This window comes from Eutrigla gurnardus (assembly GCF_963514095.1).
Source record: "Eutrigla gurnardus genome assembly, chromosome: 7".
Taxonomy (NCBI): domain Eukaryota; kingdom Metazoa; phylum Chordata; class Actinopteri; order Perciformes; family Triglidae; genus Eutrigla; species Eutrigla gurnardus.
The window spans coordinates 15371761-15394045 of NC_139921.1; the positions used below are offsets into that span (position 1 = coordinate 15371761).

Consider the following 22285-nt stretch of genomic DNA (forward strand, 5'->3'; position numbering starts at 1 on the left):
TGGATACCCTTCGGTTGAGTGACGCTTGTACGGTGTGCATGTGAGGATTCAAAGGTGACTGTGATTCAACTGTGGGGAAATGATGGTAATTTAACAGCTAGTCACCCACCAAAACCTTGTAAAAGAAAAACCCAAGGGCAGAAAAATTGCACCAGTGTCACATTTAATGTCATGAGGGCAGCAATTAACTACAAGTGCCATCTTTTTTGACTTATCCAGCATACTGTAAAACATCACTCTCAACAGCCACTTTTTCCTTCATGCGTTTTACGTAAGCAAACCATTCATCGCCTCCCCTTTCCTCATTTCCAATCCCATACTCTGAGCATTTCAGCTGGTATCTCTACATCTGTGGCCTCACTTCTGGTTACGACTGTCTACTGTCTGCATTTAACTCTCGAACCCCTGTGATGTGAATCATTTCAAAGAGACTTTTTTCATAACCATGCCGTGGGCAAATAGTCAGACTCACTGAGATAGCCTGATACAACACTTCCTCGAATTTGGAATGTGAAACCACTCTATAATTACTAGATAAAAATTTAAAAAATGTAGTTGTTTAGCTAAAACTATTTTCATCTCTTGTATATCATATCTATAGTGAGGATGAATATAATGCCAAATATTCATTATTTGTAAAGAAATATATATATAGATATATAAATATATAATATATGCTTAATTGAAACAACTATTTTCTGCATTTGCTCATGTTCTGTTATCATTTTTACTTTGTTATGTTATTTTATAAGCTGATATGATGGCATGCGAAATACTGATTCTGAATGTAGGCTTATTGATTCATTTTAGAGAGTTAGAAATTATGACATTGTCCCACTGATGTGTTATGTATTTATTTAAGTCAATCACATATGCATTTCTCAATGTGTGTTACTTCAGTGCAAGTTACCGTATCATTGGGTTATTTATTATTTTTATTTTTGTATTATTTGAGTAGTTTGCAACCACATGCATTTCCCTCCATTCTTTCCTAGCTGAGCTATTGAAAGATTTTTGCCTCTTTGAGTAATTTGATCATTGCTGAGGTCATCCAGTGTAAATAATTCTGCAATTAAATTTTTGATGAAAAAGTTTGGGAAAAAAATGTCTGTGTCGTGCCTGTTTACTCTGTGCCAATTGGGGTAAAATATTAATATTAGTGCTATATTCTGGATTTACATAAAACTTGTTAAAGACTTTATTTTCAGATGTCAGACACCAAACTGTTATACAGCTATCTGATGCTTGTCCTAAAAACAACAGCATTCCCCGTTGTAGAAGGAAACCTCAATGAATTTATCAAACTCTTCTTGACATTTCATGCATTTTAAGTCTGTATTGCTAACCAAAATGGCAATGAAAAAAGATCAAGAGCAGCTCTGGATCATCCGTCAAAGAAAATACTGCATTTATCTCTTACTGTTCTTGGTGAAGTGAGTCAGGATAATCACCAGTGATTTGACATTTTTATCATGGATACAATATAAAATCAGTTCATATAAGAATTTTAAAAAGATATATTTCATAAAGGTGGAATGAGCGATTCTGGAGAATGAGAGCTAATATATGAACACCCAAATAAATACCCCCCTCCAGTTTTACCAGCCCTCTCACCCCGACTGACTTTCTGAATTAAACAGAAAGTGTATTGTATTAGAATTGATGACGGCACCTTCAATATTTATTTGCTTTTCACAGAGAGACCAAAAATAAATCAGAGTTCACTCGCCTTTGACTGTGACTGTGGTTGCATAGTTAAAATGAGACAAAATATCAAATAAAAATATTCAGATTATTTCTATCTGGGTTAAAACACACCACACTGTTCAAATCTGACATAGAGGAGGTGCACATGAAAATATGGCTTGAGTGTGAATATTGCTACAGATCAAGATGGGTTGGTGAATAGTCTTTGACAATATTATTCTTAATAAAACTGACAGGTTTAGCATGCATGTTAATATATTGCCCATAGTCTTTGTAATTAGTGTGGCAGACAAATATTTCACTGCAGATTTGCCTTGTATCCGATTATCATTAACTACATGTTTGAAGAATGTTTTCTATCCATAGATACTAATGTCTGCAGGTTGTAGGGGTGTTTACAAGAATATGATTGCTATAGTGTATCAGGATTCAAATCATACACATACCAATCATTATTTTTCTAAAAGACACAAATGTGCAGATTAAAAAAAGATGCAGATTTCTTTTAGTGAAACATCTGATTGTTTTTTATGTTCTTGAAGTATGTTCATATTTGAGAAAAAGATTGGAGAAAAGGCCATTCAGCAATCATTCATTAAATAGGCTTAGGTCATTTCCATTAAAAAACATAATCAAGCTTGCCCTCCCTCAAAAAATCTCAAATATACAAGGCAATATTACCCCCTGTTGGACAAAGAAGGAAAGTCATCAGTTGTTTAATTAACAAATGTTACATTCGGATTTCTCAGCAATCATTTCTCCTTTCATTACCCCCCGAAAGATTTAATTCAACTTAAATATTTAATTAGATGCTGTGATTATTCTGACATGTAGGAAAGTGATTTCTTCAATACTAATGAAGAAGTATATGGTGCTGCTAACACATATTCAACAACTTGCAGGACTGGGAAACCTTATCAACAGATACGTCAAATCCTTTTCAGTGGAAGGCCGATCGCATAAACAATACTGTTCCACTGATAACTGAGAAGGCTATAGTGGTAGCCAGTCTCACCAGTAGCAGCTGCAGGTGAGATGCTTTTATGGTATTGTGTGTTTGGAGTCCCCAGTTGGGCAGCTAAGATTGTACATCAAATAGAAACCAAGCTCATCACAACAACAAGGTCCAGGGTTCCTCCGGCCGTTTGTGTGTGGAGTCTAAATGTTGTCCTTGCATCTCCATGGGCTTCCTCCAACAGTTACGCAGTTCTCCATCTGTGTGAATGTGTGTTATCTCTATGGCAACCTGCCAAGGGTGCACCTTGCTTCTGGCTCAGTGCCTATGCTTAGTGCATGCAAGGTTCATCCGCACCTTCTCCTGCAACTCTGCATAAAGGTTAGAAATCAAACATATAATAATTTAGTAATGCACTTAAGATGTTTTCACCATGTAATCATATACACTGTTGCGATAAAATTAAATGATAGTTTGACAAATTGGAAGAGCGTCCTTGAGCAAGAGGCTGAACCCCAAATTGCTGTGTGAATAAATCATATTTAAATTACATCCTGTGCAGCTGGAATGGCATCAGTGTATCAAGGTGCCGTATCGTTTTCATCTTTCTTTTAACATTATATTATTGTGGATATATTTAATAATATGTTTGTGACATGTATATGAATGCAGTATTTATTGTATGTAAAAAATATAACCATAAATGTTCTTACCATAACATTTACCAACCAAATACACAAGGTAGGTCTACTAACAAGGCCGGATTGTGGATTTAAACTGTTTTGGTGTGTATGGCTCATATATTTTGTACAAATATTTCTATATTTGTAACTATGTTATGATTTTTTTAATGACTATCTGTTACAGCCTTGTAACCAACGAGCAAGGAAATAACCAATAGAATGGGGCGTTCCCGCCGCCCAGAGCGGCATTGACCAATGGGATGTCCGGAAGTTTATAGCGGGCGTCACTTCCTGTTTGCGAAGTCATATGACCAAATTGAAGTCGTATGATGTGTATTGTGCTGCTGAGATACACACGCGCACAGTACCGGGACATGGTGTTCTGAGGAAACGTTTCTTTCTAAACATTGGACTAGTGGGCGGTAAGTCACGACCACTGCTTCAAATCAGACATGTTCGTATTTCGTTAGCTTGAGTCGGCTAACGAAACACGCACTTCGTCGTCGTGATTGTTTCTGCGTGCTAACTTTACAGCGCCGTTCCTGCAGGTCGAGGTTGCCTGAGTTTATGTTAGGGACTTGATCATAAAAGTTTTCCATCGGCATTAAACTGATAACACGACGCGTTTTATTAGAAGTCCAGATGGTTATCTTGTTTTTACCGAGTTTCTACATCTCAATAGGCTCGCACGTTAACGTTACCTGTTTGAGTTCCAGCCCCATAAACACTGCAACAAATTATAAAGTTATAAACGTGTGAATGCATGGACCCTGGCTCGTTTGTGTATAGCAATTGTGATGTATAAAATCTTGTGTTTTTGGTAATTGTATACCGTCTGTCTTTTCTTCAGCAGCTCTCAGTGGTTTTCAGGGGGCAACACACACCATGCAGCGACCAGCCCCACCTACAGCTGATCTTCTCCTCAGCCTGAGCTAAAGTGTCCTCCCTCAAACACACCATGGATCCTGTCCAGCAGAGCAGCCCTCTCCGCCAGCCTAGTGCACACTACTTTTCATGGGACTACCGCCTTCAGCTGATTGGCCTGGGCTTTGGCTTCTATGCGGGGATATTCCTCCTTTCCCATCTCCTGTCTGTGGCACTGTGCCGCACCTACAACTCCCTGGCCACTAAGGAGAAGGTTTTCTGGAACCTGGCAGCAACTCGGGCAGCGTTCGGCATCCAGAGCACCATAGCCGGTCTCCGAGCCCTGACTGAGGACTCTGCGTTAACCAGAGACAGAGTGAGGGGGCAAGAAGACTGGTCGTGGTTCAATGTGCTCACGGCCACCGGCTTCTTTGTGTTTGAGAATGTAGCCCTCCACACCTCCAGTGTGGTATTTCGGTCATTTGACCTCCCACTGGCGACGCATCATTTCTTCGCCCTGTCGGGATACGCAGCATCGGTGGTGTGGGATTCCTTGGGCCACTTCCTGTCAATGGTTACACTGTTGCTGGAGATGAGCACGCCATTCACGTGTATATCCTGGATGTTACTGAAGGTTGGTGTATTTTGTGTCGTGTTATTACTTTGTACCATCTATATCTTACACGGCATCTTTCCCATCACAGTTGAGCAGTAATTACCAAACCAAAGTAACAGTATTACCAAATAATTGATGCAATGGGCAGCTGTTACAGGGGCTCTTGTTGCTCTCTCTTCTGATGCTGGTCAGCTACTATAAATGACTGGAAGTGAAACGATCTTTCAGTTCCCTTTTTGGTCTGGTGCACCTTTTTCTGATTGCAAACAAAAAAGGTTAACATTCTTAGAAAGAGGAAGTTCACTAAAAAAAGATTTCTCACAGATGTGACTTCCTTACTTACTGAATTACAAAGATGTGCTTTTTGTAATAAACCTGCATGAAATCTGTGTCTCAATCTTTAACAACATTTCTTCTCTCCATCTGTCTTCCTCCCTGTCAGGCCGGTTGGGCACACACCCTGTTTTGGAAAGCCAACCAGTGGGTGATGATCCACACATTTCACTGCCGCATGGTGCTCACCTATTACATGTGGTGGGTAACCTTGACCAACTGGGGAGAGATGACAACCCATGTGGCCCCTGTCCCATTCGTGATCTTCTTCACTGGCCTCGCTCTGCTCACGTTCATCATCAACCCCATCTGGACGCACAAGAAGACCATGCAGCTGCTTAACCCTGTGGACTGGAACTTTGGCAACAAGCCTGTACCCCTAAACAGTGCCACGGAGGGTCAGTCTGAGGTTTCTGTCAAACCCCACGCTAGCTGAGGACTACCAAGGAGGACATTACATGTCCGAAAGATGCATATCTTTTTTTAAAGGATGTCTGAAGTTACTTTTAGAGTGATGATAGATAGAGGTCTATTCTTTTACAAAAGGTTTGAGCTGTAAGTAAGCTTTGCTATTCAAAAAAGCCTGAACAGGTTAATTGTGTCTAATACTATCTTGATAACATTTTCCACATCGTCTTACCCCCAGGTTTCACTTTTCACCATCGACTTAGCTTAGCTTTTAATAGGTTTGGTTGTATAGGTCAGTGGAAAGAGACCCTACTTGTTTTCATCAACTTTGGTACACTATAATGAATTATCCACTTTACTGTTTTTATGATTATTATTATTTATTTACGGTAGAATAAATACATGAGACAGTGCTTCTGACAGGAGCAACCCAGAAGCACAACCGTAACTTAAACCTTGCTTTACCAAAAAAAAAAGAAGAAGAAAAAAAGGAACCTCATAGAGTGGAGCAGCAAATGTATGGTGTGTAGGATCTGGTGGCATCTATGATGAGGATGGAGATACTGACGGTAAACATGAAAAAGCAAATGGCCCCCTCTAGAACCAGTGTTTGGTTTGTATGTTTTGGGATACTGTAGAAACATGGCAGCCGGCTCCATGAAGAGTTCCCACTCTATATGTAGATATAAAAGGCTAATTCTATGCTAACCAAAACACAATTCTCATTTTCAGGTGCACTAAATAAAGCATAACTCTTAATATTATATTCCATTTCGGCCAATGGATCCCCATAAATGCCAAATAATGTTAATTATATACAGTATTTAAATATTTACATCCTGTAATGTGTATACCCACACCTTATATGCTCTGTTGCTATTGATAATAATAAGGCCTAGTTGATTTAATTTATCAAGTACAAGAACCTTACGAACATGTTGTGCACGGACATGATATGAGGGAGACAGGAGAGTTTATATTCTTTCTCAGGAGTCTTCAAACAACCCAGTAGTCAAGTCCCATTAAGAATGTGGCCTTTGTCTTACACAGCTTTTACAAGTAGTGCTTTTACAACAGACATTGTTGTTCAGCAGGACAATTGGTTTAAGTTTAAAGAATGAAGTTATATGGGTTAGTCATTGGAGAGATAAGATACTAAGTGGACAATTGGATCAGTCCATTCATGAGTCATATTGGTGGGTTTGAACTGTGAATCCCCTCTCAGTAAAGAGGAAAATATTTATTGTGGTCATGAAAGAGAAGGCCTTTAACACGATCTTCTTCTTTTTTTCTGAAGAAAGCGCTGCACTGCTCCCCTCCGTTAAACCTCTTATCAAAGTTGAGATGTAATGTGTCGAAACTGACAGTGTTGCATATTAACCATTGATCATACTGATTTTTTTTTTTTTTTTGGTATTATGGGTCAAATTTATTTTTATTTTTACTTAGTTATGCATCGAAACTTGAATAACGTTTTTGTTCCGTTTGTCACACTGGGGCCTCATTGTGTGTTATGGCTTGAACAACATTGTAGCTCATAATTAATTATTTTCATTGTTACCAGTAGTATTAATCTAATGTTACATCTTGAGGATGTATTGCAAAACTGGCTGGACCTGAAGGTTGACTCAAAATATAAAGTTGGGTTTTACTCATCAACTTTATCTACAAAACCGTAATCTGCCTCATGAAACAGGCATCAGGATGAATTTGATTAAGCTGCACGTTGTCCTGTTTTGTACTTTTGTGTACACGATACAACCTCAGTGACGGAATCAACGCAAATAAAAAGTGTTTAAAGGATATGATTAATCCTTTGTCTAACTGTTTTATAAACTTAATTATTGAGTACTAAAAACTTCTAATATCAGATGATTCAATTTTTCAATTTGTATTTAAATGACAGCATAAAATTAACATGGGATTCCCTCTAAGATCTAAGGTTTTCACATCCTGTTTGCGTTCAATGCATTCAAATAAAATGTTCTCATACAGTATTGTGTCCCTTGGTTTTGTTCAGACTGAGAGCATCTGCCTGTAGGTGGCAGAATAAGAGTAATTATCTCTTTTTTTATGTGCTAGTTTTTTTTTTTTTTTTTTTTGACCAAACGTTTGAGGTTGACACGTTTTCCCATTTCAAACAGTATTGTCCCCAAAAGAGTCGCACAACCCTTTTCAACAGTGTTATGTTACAGACAAGTTGCTTTCTTTTCAAATTATATTGTTAATAATAACCATGTATTCATATAAAAACTTAAGATGGAAATGCTTGTGTGCAGAATTTGAAGAGAAAAATAAGTTTTCCATGTAAAAACACAAACATTGTATTTCGTTTGAAGCAGTTAATGAAGTGTAACCTTTTGACCTCAAGCATGCTTCAGTTATTTCTAACAGGATATTTTATATTCAAGCCTATTTTTAAAGTTAACCTTTCGTGAAATGTTTAGAGTGGGGGAGATGTGTTAAGGCCTCACATTTGTTTGAAAACTGCTATATAGTCTGGAGCTGAAGGAGTTCTTTGAATTACGTGTCTCTCAGCTGTATGTGCTCTCTTTTCCATCATAAACAAATCTGATGAGAAAAGCAGATGTTTCGAAGCCACTATGCAGATTCACTCAGTAAAGTAATCTAAATTCATGTTGATTCAGTTTATTAAGACACTATTTCAATACATTGCGATAAGAGCAAACAGTTAGAATACGACCATAGTTTAATAATAATAATAATATGCAAAACAGTTATGTGTTTAATGTGTTTAGTCTTAGAGGACTCTTGCCCAGTTTACCTAAAAGGGTTCCTAGTATTAAAAAAAACAATCAAATTAAATCAAACATCCTCTCCGCACAGCTGTTTCGAAGGGAGCCACCTCACACGTCACGTGGTGCAGTTCGGAACTCCTCTGTGCCGTCGCGAGCCGATCCTACAGGAGAAGACGTTGGAAGCTTGATTGACGTTCGGTACAACCAATCAGTGCTGGTTTGAGAACTCTTCGGCCAATCGTGTACTTAGGGGAGGTAAAGGGTTTTCATGGATGGAGTCAGCTTGCACCGAAGAGATTCAAGTTAAAAGAAGGACAGTGGGTGAGCGCTGGATGTGTTTTGATGTGTTTTAAGCTGTGTCGAAGTCAATAATGTATCAAGTTTAACAATTACACGTTGTTACCTCGAAGGGATAAGGACGTTTTTCTGGGGAAAGTCGTTAAATGGTGAGTTGAGGACACTTTTCTAAGTTTCTGACAAAGTTTTAGATATCCCACATATATCCGTTTCGCTAACTTTTACTTCTGGTGAGCGGTTTCTAATTGCGAACTAATGAACTATTTGCTTTAAAAAAAAAAAGTAATGTTCAGTGTTTTGTATTATAGTGACTCAAGCGTATAAAACGGTGCATTGGGAGATGGCTATAACGTGGCGCCTCAGCTAACTTTGCGAAGTTGCCAACACTGTCAACTAGCTTACTATTTTTTCTACGCGTTCCCATGAATTCCTGAACGTAATTACAATACTGCTATTAACCTGTCTAAGAACTTGTAGTGTATCTGCTCCCGTTTATTAAACGAACTACATTAAGGGTGCTTTAATTCTTCAGGCTTTGACCCTGGCATGTAACACTTAATAGATAGATGTTTCAGTGTTGAACCTCATACTTTTCCGGACCCCTTGCCCCTCTTCAAGGATGCAATTGCAGGTGTACAACGACGTTTTACATTTTATAAGGCTGAAAAACAATGTCATGTTTGTCATCTTAATAACCATAACCACATTCATACAAAACGTATACATGGGAAATATAAGAAACCCTGTAGATGTGTTACTTACAATTGGGAGTGCAAGTTTGAATGTCTTCCTGAGCTGCAGCCAGTCACCCCAACTACAAATTCAAGTAGTCATGCATAGCATTCCTCAGTGAAAGCACTGCACAGCTTCGGTCAACTGGAAGATCCGTCTAAACAGGTAATAAAACCATGATTTAATTCAACTGTTTGCCTGTCGCTGTCTCCCCACAGCAAAAGGCTTTCAGGAATCTATTTAGTTTAGCTAAGCCTCCAAAAATGGTTGAAATACAACGAGTGCTTTCATCTCCATTTGTTTTGTCTGGTGTCATGCATGTCAAGTTCACTCAGCCAGTACATGGGTGAGATGGAACACCGAGGGGATCACACACGCATGCATGTACACAACAACCTCAACTGGTAGTTTGTTAAGCAAATAACCCGGGTGGCCCGGGCTGCAAATACAGATGCTTAATGCCTCCTCACACTGTAATAACACCTAGCGAATGCTGCCCAGGGAGCACAGATCATTTTTGCCCTTGCTCAAATTCACTGCAATTTCCTAATGTAAGCACTCATGCAGGCCATGTAGACACAGAGTCCTTTATGTGTGACACTTTCTCCTCAACAAACCCAAGAAATGTTGGTGTTATGAGGAAAGGGATGTTGGCAGTTGATGCTAATGCTATTTTCCATGCCTGTTATGTTCGCTTAGGGAGTCAGTGTTTTAGCATCTCATCAATGTCATTTGTCATCAGCATGAAAACACGGAGGATAGGCGAAATGCAATATCCTCTCTTGTCATTGTTATGGTCTGTTAACGCATGCAATTCAATTGAAAAATGCCCAGAGTTGCTAATTGCTAAAGTAGTTGTGACAAGGCAGGCAGTAACTTTACTTTTAGCGGCTCATGGAAATGCCTTCTGTTTACCATGACTAAGCTTGGTGTGTCACGGACTCACAGTCTACAGTGGTTGAGCGGAGGAGCATACCATTCATATTTAGAAAGTTAATGTCCACACACCATCCAACTAAGGACCCACTGAGATAAGACATGGATTAGTGACATACTGTCGTTCAGCAACAGCTGGGACAGAAACGCCACTGTTTTTCTGCAGGTGGATGTGTGAAATTGCTCACATACCACACACTTGTTTAGCAGTTAGATATGATGATATGATCGGATAGATTTTGTGCCTTAATGGATATTGTTTTAGTATACCATACTTTGATTTCATGTAATTTTCACGCTTATTTGACAGTAGAGTGATAAACAGACAGGAAATGGGGGGGGGGGGGGGGGGGGGTATGACATGTCACACAAGTCCTCAGTCATAATTGAGCTGGAAACACACAACACACAGTTACATGGTACATTGTACACATCATAGACCTATCACCAAGATTGCACAGATTTTAACTGCCAGTGTGTCAGTACCATGCTCTATGAATTGAGCTACAGATGACAGCCCTGCAGGGTTAATGGCAATCTTGGCTTCAGAAAGTGTCTCCACCCTTTGATGTTCGGTCAAGAGTATTGCGGCCCTCTGTCGTAATTTATTGTAATCAGACTGAGTTGCTCTATTCATATTAAAATGTATTCAGAGCTTAAATCCAGCCAGTCAACAAAAGCCCTTTTGAATCGCTTATCCACTGCTCATCACACACTAAATGGCTCTCTTCTGGTGACATGTGGGTGGGTGGAGACCAGTCAGGAATGACCCACAGTTACTGTGGCTTCCTCTGTTTTCAAATGGACACCATGCTTCACATATGATACAGCCTCAGTCTTTCATTTTGTCCTGTTATTCCAGCTGGGATGGCCGTGTCACTTTACCTAAACAGTATTTGCCTCCAAGTTGAGGCCAATGTAAAATATATATATATTTATATATTTTATAATGGTATAATGGAGTACTATGATGTTGTGTGATGGATGAGATCATGCAGTAGTGAGTCACTGTGGTGGATGAGCTCTGACCACATTCTGTTCAGAAACATGGCTCCAGAACTTGTAGTCAAATTCAGACGTCCCCTCACATGTCCAATAGATCACACCTCTGACATCAAATAGAAATATTGCAGCCCTGCAGGCCCAATTATTGAAGAGTGCAATCCACTCCCATTCGGCCTATAATTATAACTGGTAGCTGATGCAGAATACCAGATCATCTAGTCATCCTGGTTGCATGAATGTGTTGACTGTAGGTTACGGTACGCTGAGAAAAGGAGATGTAATTATGCTCATGAAGATTGCCTGCTTAGTCAAATTAGTTTTATTTGTGTCTGTAAATATGCTTGTTATTTATTTCTTGCTGATCTAATAATGTTCTGACTTTCCAGGAGTAAGGGAAATCAGATACCTTGTGCGTGTTTGTAACCTCTCCCACCCCTTTTGAGGTCAGGGTGGGTGATGAAGTGTGGTGTGTTGTCAAGGCCGGTTGGCTCGGATACGGTGAAACTGTGAGGTTTGCAAGGTGTGTCCTGGAAGAGTCACAGAGAATTTGATTTGAGACTTTGGGAAACGGGCTGCTCTACCTGGTGGAGTAGACGAGCAATGGACGCATCATATTGTCGCCATGGTGTTCGCGATTCAAGTAAACGAGAGCAGTGGGTTGTGAAGGCTGGCTGGTTAGCTCAGTTGTTTAGAGTATGTTGTGAAAATCTGAATACTGTGCAAGAAATACATAATGATGTAATAGTAAAAGAGTTTTTCTCTTATATGACATAAACTAAGCACATTTTTGTAACGGTTCTATAGTTATTCAACTCTTTAATACTGGCTGTGAAAATGCTAGAAATAGGTATTTTATGTCTCTTTTAGTATGCTGAAGGGCACTGTGGTATCCTCCCTGGAGCTTTCTTTTAAATACGTTAAAGTACTTTGTTAAGCCTGTCCGTGCGCTCTTTGTAGGCCTGGGATGTGCTGTTTTTGGTTGGGGCCTGATTACTGTAATCCTCGCAGAAGGGGAAGATTGCCTGATTACTGTAATCCTCGCAGAAGGGGAAGATTGGGACACACTGCTCAGTAAGACATTCAGCCAAAGACAGACACTCAGAGTGGACTGCAAGTCTCGCTCATACCTCCCTCTCCTCCAAGCTTTTGTTTATGACTTTCAGCCCGTGTGTGGAATGCCACTTGTCATTAAGTGTGCCCCAGAAAACTCTACAGAAGAATGTAAACCCTTTACAAAAGCATGGTGTTTGATGTAGAATAGCACACGATTCACTGTTGACAGATTTCTGGTTGCCACAAGTAAGGGATTCCAGGCAGATCAGGAAAATATTATTGAATTTTTTAGTAAATCATAGTTGGAAACTGTACTGAATTGTAAGTTCCAAGACATATATTATCAAAAGTATGAAGAAAAGTTTTTGTTTTCTTTGAAGTTGCTGTCTCTGTCCACAAGTCCCATCATTCCTTTATTTCTTCTGTTTAGATGATATGTAATTTGTGCATTATTATGAATTAAGAGAAAGGTGCCACCATATAGACAGCCATAGAATGTTTTTTTATGAGAGAACATAGATAGCAATTTATCTTCCACACTAGGGATGTCATAATACCACAAGTTAAGTAGTTTATACTAATACCAGTGAAATCCCACAATTGTCAATACCATGGTAAATAATAATAATAATACAAATAATAATAATTCCCATGTAATTTAACATGCATTCCTTTATTACCTTTACATATTGGTTTTTGCTAGGAAGTTAAACGGGTCATAATTGCCTCCCTATTAGCTTTTTTATATTGCTATGAAAACATCTCTTTCAAACAACTGCATTTAGGGAGCTAGTTAACGTTAGCTGTTAGCAGCCGGGAAGCAGGTAAGTCCTAGAGAGTTTCCAGTGTTCCAAACACATTTTCAACAAATTGTCTGCATTACATCAGCAGGCAAAACGACTCTTTTCCTGTCTGCAGAGCATAACGGAGCCTTCCCAGCATGTAATGACATGCTCAGCTGAGTCTGTCATCAACTATATGGCTGAGTTTACCTATTCTGGTGTCCTCGATCATTGCTCTCAGATAAGACCATAGTAGAGGAGCTTTTCATTAAACACTGAGCAGTTTCATAAATTAATTGTGAATATTTGCTTGCCCTCTGAAAGATTTTTGAAGCTATACATAATAATTTGCATGCTTTTGTTGCACAGGGTAAATGTGTTACAGTTTACAACGCTGCAGTAGAGACAGAAAGCTGACCAATGCAACAAAGATAGGGAGCTTTTGTTGAGTTGGTCATATCCATGGGTTGAGCCAGGTATTTGGATGGTGCACATTTGAAGTCACACCACACCACAGGCCGAGCAGGATGTAATTTAAGGAAAAGTGCATTTAGTTTTCTTCAAAAAGCAGGTAAAAAGGCAAAAACCAGAGTAACTTGAGGAGAGAGGAGGAATGGAGGATTCTGCAGAATGCTTTGATAACAGGAGTGGGAAAGGCAATGTTCGTTTCTTGACTTCACTCGACTTGACATGATTGTTCATCATGCTGTATTAATGCATGTAACAAATGAAAAAGAACAATGTTGCTGTGGTTTGATTTTAAAAAAGAAAAGAGATTATCTTGTTTACGTTTTCTAGACTGTGATTTCTCTCATCTCTGCTTCTGTGTCAAGAAGAGCACACCTGAATATTTTACTTGTCCTCCCTCCCCTCCCTCCCTTCCTTCCTTCCTCCTTCGTTTTCCTGCTGTCCTGGACCCCAAACAATGCGTTTGAAGAGAGATGAGTCACTCTTCAAAGCTCCTGTCAGGTCTAGGCTGTTAGTTGTCTCTCCAAAATGTGCCAGTGAATTTACAACCACGTGTGTCATGTAACAGCCTGTCTCTTACATGACTTACCTCGGGCTGTGAGGTGTATATAACCCAAAGAGCAGGCCTTGAAATGAACTTTTTTTCCTCAGTGTCCCACAACTGTCCTGAATTCTACTTTGTATTGTCCCAGATATAACCAACAGTGTCCCAAATTTAAATTGTTGTTGTTGCCCCCCCCCCCCCCCCCCCAATTATGCAGAATACATATAATTCGATCCTTTTTGCCACTTACCATTGACTCTGGCCCATGTTTAGTTTAGTTTAAAATACTCGAACCATCAACTGTAATTATGAGCCCCAGCCTGATTTAAACCCGACAATTTTTTTAATAAGTGGGCCGTTATAACTGACGTTTTCAACGTATATTCCGAGTTGTTTAAATGACAGAAATCTGTTTATAATGATCCTAATGAATAGTCTAACAAGGACGAAGCATGTAAGAATCTGCGTGTTTGTTGTTATTCAGAAATTCTGAAGCGTGCCGCACTTAATGCACTCGCCACTATAAAGACGATCTTGTCCCGGGCATGGGGAAGACACATGGCAGGACTGACGTCTATATACTCAAATTTAATGACTTTCCAAATAACACCATTTCCAAGTTGCCTTTGACATTTTTTTCACTGTCCCGGAATTGTCCCAGATAAAATATCTTTGTGTCCCAGTAGCAATTCTTATGGTCCCCGGGACAATGGAACACCGTTAATTTCGAGCCCTGCCAAAGAGGGCCCCATCGTCCGTTGTACTGCAGTACATTGAAGCTGCTCCTGTCCATCTCTTTGGATTCTTGGCTATTGTGTAGTCTTTTTCTCCTCAGGCTATGCATTCTCTACCTGCCTCTGTTAGTGCTAGCATTATGTGTCAGCCGCACTGTATTCAGTAGACACTGGTCCTGTGTGTTCACATCCACTGTTCTGCCCCTGCGCCCTGCGAATAGGGAGGAGGACAAAGAAGGATTTCACATTATTTGTAGACAAAACAAGCTTTGAGACTCAGAATGAGTTATCCTTTGGGTCTTGTTTGCTGCAATACTGTGGTGTAGGTTTGTCTTAGTCAGAAGTAAACTGTTGTGAACGTGTGCTGTGGCTTGAACTATAGAGATTGCTTGGATATAATATGGGGCATACATACCACAACAATGGCTGCTTTATGCAACAACATGATGTCACGACTCTGTCATCTGTACTTGTGGACGCTAGCAAGCTGAAGAAGTCTGGAAATAGAACAACTTTTTTTCCAGAGGAGATCTTTGACAGAAACTGTCACATCTGGATACGAATTGTACATCAGCAAACAAAGGCTGTGCCGCTGAGGAATGCTATGTCTGTCATGCCCATGCAGGTCCAAAGGTCTCCTGCCTCAGCATGCTAATGACATTTCCCTGCCAAAATGTGTGGTTGCTACTAAGTCAAAACATCAAATTGACCTATGCACCTTTTAATGCACATACATACATACATATACTGTAGTTGACTTTGTGCTTTTTAGTATAATTTTGCCACCTGAGGAAACCTGTAGACACAATAACATTCCTGGGTTTAAGTTTACATCAGAATATTTTTCACAGCCTGTGGCATAATGTAACCTTTTAGGTAATCAAGAGATTTCTCAGCTTGAGGTGTGCAAATGTAACTACTGTAGTTGTGTCTGCTAAATGTGCTCATTTTAATGGCCACACTTGAGTAAACTAATGGATGTATGCATGTGTTCACTATTGACTCACTTTAAATCATTTAGTTCCTGAATCGCCACAATAAACAAGAGTTCAAATGTCATCGTGAACCTGCTTTGAATAATTTAGTTTTACAGACACCGCTAACCACTTTTTTTTCATAATGGTTTCTCCACAGGGAACAGCCTTTCGATTACAATGGTAATGTGGGGCCTGTTTATACCCGTGACATCACACACGCCCACAATTAGCATATGAGAATGTTGCGTGCACTTCAACATGTGGTAGTGTCAACAGTCCCCAGGAGCACTATAAGAGTCCCTTTTGTTTTCATTCACTCGTTCATTTGTCTGAATTAGCTTTGGTCCAGATTCTGATGTAGACACAAAAGGTCCCAGACCGTGACCACAACACAGCCATGCCCCTCTGCTGACAAAGCTGCTGTGATTGAATTACATGGAATAACAAGTGTGGTTGGGATTTTGGAGACTTACTGTCTTACAAGGGCCAAGCCAGAAGTGCCTAACTGCTGATGTTTGGAGACATTCAGTACTAAATGCATGTGGATATGCTGTGTGTATAAACCTGCCTATTTTGCCATTTTACAACGTTTGTCTTTTTCCTTTTAGGAGTGTGTGTCAGCGTAGTTGGTCCCCTTCATGTTGCTGTCTGAAGAGCTTGTCCAGGAGAAGAGCAGCAAGCATGGATGTAGAAGACTTTCCTCCCCCACCTCCTGAAAGTAAAGACAACAAAACTTTGTCACTCACTCAGCATGCTATGCACTTGACATCTCAGAGCAACATGTGAAACATGATCGGGTGCAGGATGTTCTTTAAGGCCGGTTAGCTCAGTTGGTTAGAGCGTGGTGCTAATAACGCCAAGGTCGCGGGTTCGATCCCCGTACGGGCCACAAGTTTTGGGTTCAGAATTGGGGAACACATTGAGTTAACTTTGATTCACTGCAATATTAAAGGAAAACACCACCGCATTTCCATACTGAACTATGTTCTGCTCTGATGTTAGACGAGGTGATACATACCTCCCTCTCCTCTGTGCGTGCACTAAATGGCTCTTGAGCGCACTCCGCGCAGCGCTAATTTGCTAGCATGTAGCTTGTCCTTAGGATCCAAAGGGGGGTGAAGTTAGAAGCGACCAAGCACTTCCACGTTGTCCCTATTTAAATACGGTTACGTGAGTAGTTACACGACCCAAGTTTGGTTACACAAAATGAAACATGCCAATTTTTATAAGCGGATAACAACGATAACTATATAGTATGGCGGAATAACAACTGGAAGCACTTCGACGTCGGCGCAGTAATATCATCACTCCGCTCCCCCTCTTACTTCCGTCAATAGAACCTACGTGACCTGCACGCCGTCGCCTGCACTACCTGTAGTAGTTTGTGCACAGTTGAGGAAGCATCAGGTTGTAGTAAGATAGTTTGTGAACAATCAAACATCATGGTTATAACGTGGATCGTACAGGGTTGTGAAAACAAGCAGAAGGTATATAGTCCCGTCATGTTTTGAGTGATGATATTACTGCGCCGACGTCGAAGTGCTTCCAGTTGTTATTCCGCCATACTATATAGTTATCCTTGTTATCCGCTTATAAAAATTGGCATGTTTCATTTTGTGTAACCAAACTTGGGTCGTGTAAATACTCACGTAACCATATTTAAATAGGGACAACGTGGAAGTGCTTGGTCGCTTCTAACTTCACCCCCCTTTGGATCCTAAGGACAAGCTACATGCTAGCAAATTAGCGCTGCGCGGAGTGCGCTCAAGAGCCATTTAGTGCACGCACAGAGGAGAGGGAGGTATGTATCACCTCGTCTAACATCAGAGCAGAACATAGTTCAGTATGGAAATGCGGTGGTGTTTTCCTTTAATGTAATAACTTCTCCCTCACCACCACCAAATGGCAATAGAAAGGCCAGACAAAGAAAAGTACAAACAAAAATCGAGTTATCTGCAAAAATGTAGTCAATCAATTCATTGTTCAGGTAATTTTGCAAGTAATGTCAAACCCTCTGTTTGACTGTTTCTTCACTGTGTCTTATGTAGATGGAAGCTGAATATCATTAGGCTGTTGGTCAAACAAAGCAACAAATCTGTCAGACTTAAGGAAATAGCGAAAGACAATGTTCACTCTTTTCTAAGATTTTGTAGAATATATAATGAATAATTTCTAAGTATATAGAAATAATCTTCAGATTAATCAACATTGAAATAAGTAATTCATTGTAATGTTTCACACAATTCAGAGTTGAGTCACAAAACAGGAGATTTGGAGATGCTATTAGGTGTAACTTCATACAACTTTGTGTTGACAGTGTTACTCGTGTCACACGTGTCTTTTTGGAGAAAGATTACGGTGCTAGACAGAAGTATCACCTGTTAGTTTCTGTAGGTCCTCTTGTTGTCACATCACTTCCTGGAGGGCTGGTTAAGCTGGACAGTAGAGTAAAAAGCAGATTCCTCTCCTCTGCTTCTCCACCACTGTGGAGTGTGTGGGCAGAGGAACGAGGGAGTAAGGAGGATAAAATGTGCTGCGCTGCTGTGAATACCAGACAATGTGCCTCAGTATTAGTCTGAATACTGCTGCAGCAGCACAGAGACACGCACGCACACACACACACACACACACACACACACACACACACACACACACACACACACACACACACACAAAAAGTACACACACAAAAAAGTACACACACACAAAAAAGTACACACACAGCCTCCGGGGATAGACACACAGGCCAGAGAAATGCTTCGCCTCCAGCTGGCCGGTCACTTGCATTGTTGCCAGGGCGATGCTGGAGTAGATCGTAACCCGGTGACTCATTTGAGCAGACCATTATGTAGCAGAGTGGAGATAGGCCCACAGAACAGAATCCATATTGTCATTATGAATTGACAGTGGGCACCTCAGCAAGGGTATGTGTGTCAGCGTGTATGCACACACACACTTGCGTGTATACTTCTTCATGATTTTGTATGTGCATTCTCACAAGGGTCGAAATATGAGAGAAATCCTCCAAAGTTTCCAGTTCAGGGTTTTGTTTCAAATGTATTTTAGAAGGACTATCAGATCCTCACATGACAGGTCACCTCCGTCTATGTGTCCAGATGTATATGTGCTTGCACTGTAAAGTCAGGTCAACATCCGCGGCAGAGTCTCTATAATTAAGCTGCAGGCGAGTATACCCATACTGCCAGCTATCAATGCTCTCATACACACAAAGTTGCAGATGTACTATTGAATGGCCAGTCATCATCTGGACAAATCCAATTCAATCAGGTCCTGTTCTGTTCTGGCAAAGTCAAGTGTTTCACATTGACAACACAGGGAGATAGGAGCTGAGGGCATATTGGGGCAATTATTGGCATATGAATACACAGTCCTGGATTACCAGTGACTATTAGCAAGCTAGCTGTGCCTTATCTCTGTGTCCCACACCATTCATTACTGCACTCATGGAAAAAGGCAGATAGCATCTCTGTTTCCAGGTTTGCTCTTTGCCCCTCTCGTTTCATGCATTTGAATCATGGCTGCAGATGGACAGGGGGTCACAGTGTTGACCTGGAACATTAGTCACAGACCGTTCCTTCACACACTGACTACAGGGTGGAACATCTACCTGTCAAAGCCAGAGGGGATCGTACTGGTGATTTAGAGCTGTTTATGTTACTGAGGGACTTCAAAGTTACTGATTTTGCCACAGGGAGTATTCTTTCTCTTACTTGGTCATTTTCAGTGGACCACTCAGGCCTGGAGGCATAACAGAGCATGTTCCAACAGTGAACCAGGTTAGTTTGATGGTAAATGTGTGTAAAGAATAACCTTATTAGTTAAACTCGAAATGGCCTCCTAAATGCTTAAGTGGACTGGGTATGACAGTAATAACATAACAGATGTTGGTATGTGTTAAAAGGGAAATGTGTAGCCAAGGTACCCTATGAAGGCTTTATGGTGGATTTACAAGGACTTTTATCTGTAAACATGAAGTGGCTGGAGGAAAAAAAAGGGAGGTCACAATGCCGAAACCCGGGATCGAACCAGGGACCTTTAGATCTTCAGTCTAACGCTCTCCCAACTGAGCTATTTCGGCTGCTGGCGGGAGAGGTAGTGGTGGATATCAAGTTACGCAAACTCAGGATTTGCCGTTATCTTAGGGAAGAGTCAGGATATGATAAGCCTTTCAACTGTGACTCAATACAATCAAGCTGTGCCTACTGATAAAAGTGCTCACAAAGAATCTGTGGTATGCTTGGGAGCAAAACTGTGACAAAGATAGAAGTTAATGTTGGCTTTATAGGAAAAACAGCAACGATGAAGAAGAGCTGGAGGGTTGAATGGGGAGATTGGGAGTTCCTTTCATTCATTCAGGCTCTGTGGTTTTATCTCAGTTTATCCTTCTGTCAAATCTGTTTGAATGATTACCTAATATCTTCCACAACGTTGAATTCCAGTGGAATTTTTTGAATGTTTTCTCTACTAAAGTCTTTTCCCCCTTTCACCCCACCACTGAATCAAACCTGAAATGCTGTCTTTTCACATTCAGCTCGGGGCCAAAAAATGAAGCTAGATGATGAAAGTTGAGCCTTTGCAGTCCTAATCCTTTTACTCTCTCTTGCTCTTTATTGAGGTTTACTGACTTAGGCCCTCTCTCTATTCGTCAGATCAGATATAATGCAAAACTTAGGCTGTACTACTCACTGGAGGGAGTAACAGCTCTCTTTCCTGCTGGCCTAATTGCAGTGTGGAAACTGGAAAGACATTTGTTGTTCCCTTCCTGTCTGCTGCCAAGTGAGTGCTCTGAAGCGAATGTGTGTGAGTGACGCCTTTGAACGTTAACTATATCTTGCAGCGCTGCCCTAATTTTTCTTTTTTCTATAAAGTAGAGCAGCTGGTATGCTGTTTTGGTGCAGAATCAGATCCTTCATGTAAAAAATTCTGTAAGGAAACATGCTGCTGAAGTAGACCCCACCCTTAATTATAAGTCTGTATGTGGCTCAGTATTTTAACTTTAACAGCCCAAGGACTAAATCTGCCACCCACATTGTATCTGTTAACAGCCTCTTGAGAAGTCTTTAAGTAAAATGTTATGATTATTCAGTTAAATCCCAACTAAATTTAACTTGTGTTTTGCCAAATCCTGAAAAGCATACAATGTGGTATGAGAGCCTGTCATCCTAGAGTTCTCTGTGTTATTAGTCTAAGCTTTTTTTTTTTAAATAGACTATGGGTTTAGGTATATATGGACTTTACTGATAGTAGGTAGATAAACAGGTCACAATGTTTCAGAAGTTTGGATATCAGTACTTTGTGTGTAGTTTGCGTGATGGTTTAAAATAACAAGACTTTATATACCGTAGCTGTAGTTTAGTTTAATACTTCATTTGTATGGGATGGTACTTATAAATAACATTTCTGAAAATATCGCATACGTAGGCTATTTTTCATCTCTAGTAGGATTCAAATGCAATTGTCTCATAGACACTGTCCATTGTTGACATTGATCCTTGCAGATTTATTTGCCAAAGAACACCTTAAATATTATTTGGTATAAAGCAAGTGCTACCTGTCTCAGTACTGCCATAATCACACACTTTTCATCTTCAAATTTAATTTTCATCTTTGGATATATTGTATATTATCCAATTGGGGTGGGTGGGTCACACTACAAGTCATGAGAGCAATGTATTATTAGCTCAATATTGTGATCGATTTTTTTTTCAGGGGGGATGATTCAATTGAGATATAGTTTATGGATGAAATAACAGCAGGGTAATATCGATTCTGCTAATCCAGTGAATTAAATAAATCAATGTACTGTATAGATATATCAAACTGACAGTTACTTCAGTAAAATTGTATAACAAAATCTTTATAATCTCCTGGTATGCATCATAACACCCAACTCTTTTATCCCATGTGGTCTTCATCGGTAATATAAATGTACTGTATCTCTCTGAAACCCATCTCTGTTTTCAGTGTTGGCAGACAACGTCCCCTTGGCAGATGAAGATGAGGGGGAAGCCTTCGATTTTGATGACAGCGGTGATGAGATCCCTGAGGCCGACCGTCCACCCCCTGCACCTCCAGCTCCTCCAGCCCCCAGCAGCGAGGATCAGAGCCAGGACAAAATGTTGGACAGCCACCCTGAGAGCTCGGACCCCCCAGCACCTTCTGTCACATCCAACACAACTCCATCATCAGTAGACACACCAGTTGCCACAAACAAATCCTCCACAGCAGGTGGAGCAACAGCAGATGTAGCGGGGACATCTGCTGCTGACGGGACTGATGACACAGAGACAGATTTACCACCTCCTCCCCCACCTCTTGAAGATGACACAGAGAAAGACACTGAAGGAAAAGGTTTGCAACCCAAAAGTGTTGACATTTTATTTCTGGGCTCTAGGGGAGAGAGATATATGA

At 40.4% G+C, this 22285-nt stretch overlaps 2 protein-coding genes across 4 annotated transcripts in view; both read left to right on the top strand.

Moving 5' to 3' along the window:
• Positions 1-3655: 3655 nt before the first annotated feature.
• Positions 3656-7551, top strand: cln8 (CLN8 transmembrane ER and ERGIC protein). Of its 2 annotated transcripts, none has more exons than XM_084013542.1 (3): positions 3656-3767; positions 4199-4843; positions 5268-7551. In XM_084013542.1, exons 2-3 carry the CDS (start codon positions 4304-4306, stop codon positions 5592-5594), a joined length of 867 nt encoding a protein of 288 aa, XP_083869668.1. In that variant the 5' UTR covers positions 3656-3767; positions 4199-4303; the 3' UTR covers positions 5595-7551. The 2 variants fall into 2 exon arrangements, with proteins under 2 accessions (XP_083869668.1, XP_083869667.1); XM_084013541.1 differs by having other exon boundaries at positions 3657-3767; positions 4196-4843.
• A 1070-nt stretch (positions 7552-8621) lies between these two features.
• The window catches only part of arhgef10 (Rho guanine nucleotide exchange factor (GEF) 10), a 50750-nt gene continuing 37086 nt past the window's right edge, over positions 8622-22285 (top strand). For both annotated transcript variants that reach the window (XM_084014122.1, XM_084014123.1), the window contains exons 1-3: positions 8622-8771; positions 16462-16571; positions 21839-22225. In XM_084014122.1, coding sequence (XP_083870248.1) covers positions 16535-16571; positions 21839-22225 — 424 coding nt within the window. In that variant the 5' untranslated portion in view covers positions 8622-8771; positions 16462-16534. The remainder of the gene's footprint in view (positions 8772-16461; positions 16572-21838; positions 22226-22285) is intronic.